This window comes from Octodon degus, unplaced genomic scaffold (genome assembly GCF_000260255.1).
Source record: "Octodon degus isolate 3935 unplaced genomic scaffold, OctDeg1.0 scaffold00021, whole genome shotgun sequence".
Taxonomy (NCBI): Eukaryota; Metazoa; Chordata; class Mammalia; order Rodentia; family Octodontidae; genus Octodon; species Octodon degus.
The window spans coordinates 618439-620974 of NW_004524597.1; the positions used below are offsets into that span (position 1 = coordinate 618439).

Here is a 2536-nt window from a genome sequence, read left to right on the forward strand (position 1 = left end):
CCAGCCCCACTATTTTTTTTTTTAAAGAGTTTATGTTGGAACTATATCTATCAAGATTAAAAATATACCCCTTTGACTTGGCAGATCTAAATGCTGGGAATTTATCCTACAGACACTTAAGATTTGCACAATTACTTTAAGGCACCTAAAGAATGCTGATTATGACACCTCAGAGCAAAACACTAGAAATGATCCAAATGTTCATCACTATAAGATGTGTTTTGAGGGCCGCAGAGATAGCTCAGTGGCATAATCACCTGCCTGACAAGCACAAGGTCTGGAGTTTGATCTCTGGTACCAAAACAAAAAACCAAAAAAGCAAATAGTTTTGGTTTTTCTGTAGGGTATAACTGTGTGCAACAGTTACTGAGAATGAGGTTGGCTGTATGTGCCACCATGCAACACTGACTTGGCCATGCAGAGCTAAGGTACAGAACCACATACATGGTATCGTACACCTCCATGTGTGAAACAGGTATGCAAAAACATATGACATAGAACACTTCTGGAAGGATATGCAATAAATTGTTAGCAGTGGTTACTTCTGGAGCAAGATAAACGTTCTCATTTTAGCATGTCTTATTTAGATTTAATAAAAAATCATATGCCTATAGTATATATAAGGTAAATTAATCAAATCAAAGGATGAGGGTAAAATAAATCATGGAGGAAAAAAGGACCTGGATTTAGAGTAGGTTCTTATGGCTGTAATTTGTTTTTAAATCAATAATGGCTTTTGAGAGCATTTGATAACAGCTGCAATTCAAGGAGAGGTTAGGGGATGGGGAAGAGCTTGGCCGGTTTTCTAGATTTTGTAATGGCTGGAAGGTCTCTTTTGAGGGACCAAGGGGTCTGGTGCATACGGATGTACTTAAGGCCCACGTGTTGAAGTGGGAAGCAGGGCGGCTCTTGTGGAGAAGCAGTTCTTTCAGCTCTGCTAAAGTGACACTGAACTTTCCATTCCAGTTTCCCCTTTTGGGGAAGTGCAGGAGGAGGGCTAAGACAGCTCTAGAGAAAGTGGGATGGGAGGAAGGGATGGCCGGCAGGCAGCAGGGCCTTCACACACAACTTGTTTCTTCAGGGATTGTACAGAAACCACACACAGTATCTTGTTCTAACAGTTTTGCCACAAACCACAACCTCATTACTAATAATTCAATTCCTTGCAAGAAACTTCTTCATCTTAATTTGAGAAATTTCTTATATACCCAAAAAATCTCTAGAAAATCAAACACAAGGGGCAAAATGCCAAAAAATGGCAAAATCTCTAGTGTTTGTGTTTGTGATATACTCTCATTCTAAGAAGATGATGCTTCAAGCTGCTGGGATTTCTCAGAAAGAAAGGGCAACATACATAGGCCCAACAGACAGAAGGTCCCCAAATCTTCAGTGGAAGGGGACTTACCTGGTACCTTGTCCACAGATGCAAACACAGAACGCTGCACTGTGGGGTCGCTGCTGCCTCGGCGGCCCTGATCATAGAAGCGGAAAGGCAGGTGCTGAGCGGAAGTGGAAGCGCCAAGTCCAAATCCCAGGACTTCAGTTGTTGGCTGGATTGGGAGGTCCAGTAGTGCTATTCAAACAACAGTATAGTTCACTCTCAGCACGTAGAAGGGGGGCAGGCAGGGCATAACACTTGGGGTGGGCTGTTGTGGCTGTAGACCAACCATTTGTGGCACTTGGGTGATGCCAAGCAGGTAACCTTGATCTGGGGCAAATAGCAGGACACTGAAGATCCACCAGTGTTTAGTGAAGGCTTCAGGCCAAGGTTGGGACCAAGGAGAGAGGGGTGCTAGGCCTGGCACTTGAAGCAGAATGGATGATAGGCCAAGTTATACCTTGGAATCTTGGGTTCCACATGTATGGCTTAGCTTCTAGTGGGGTTTAGTGCTTTGGTGTTTCTGGCCCCAAAGTGAGTAGGGATAATTCTGCCCTGAACTACATATATATAAATGACTCTCATATCTGCAGGAGATTGTGGAACCTCTCAAGGACACAAAATCTGTAGGTGACCAAGTTCTGTATGTAAAATAGCCCAGTATTTTCATATAACCCATGAATATCCTCCCACATACTTCAAATCATTTCTAGATGACTTATGCTCAAGATGATGTAAATGCTATGTAAATAATTATTACACTGGGTTGTTTAGGGAATAATGAGAAAAAAAAAATCTGTGCTTGCTCAGTACAGACATATTTCCCTCCCAAGATTTCAATCCCTGCTTGGCTGAACCCACAGATGTAGAGCCCACAGACATGGAGGGCCAGCTGTGTGCATGCATGGGAAATATGTGTGAGAAGATACAAATATACAGTGTGTATGTGTGTACTTGTAAGTATGTATCCGTCATGGCTGCTATCCCCTTTTCCATAAAAAACTCATAATATATTGATTCAGAGGGGCTTTTTAAAATCAATTTAAGAAACACCCAAGGTGTTAGTTCTAACAGCCACTTTACAGCATAATTCTCAATTTCCAAATGAAATATTTGGCCTTCATGCCAGCTATGAGAAACTGCTTTACATTAAAAAAA

General features: G+C 42.0%; 1 protein-coding gene across 9 annotated transcripts in view; it reads right to left on the minus strand.

The window, feature by feature from the left end:
- Positions 1–2536, minus strand: part of Clec16a (C-type lectin domain containing 16A) — a 235044-nt gene that overhangs the window by 46625 nt on the left and 185883 nt on the right. For all 9 annotated transcript variants that reach the window (XM_023711467.1, XM_023711470.1, XM_023711465.1 and 6 more), the window contains one exon: positions 1406–1573. In XM_023711467.1, coding sequence (XP_023567235.1) covers positions 1406–1573 — 168 coding nt within the window. The remainder of the gene's footprint in view (positions 1–1405; positions 1574–2536) is intronic.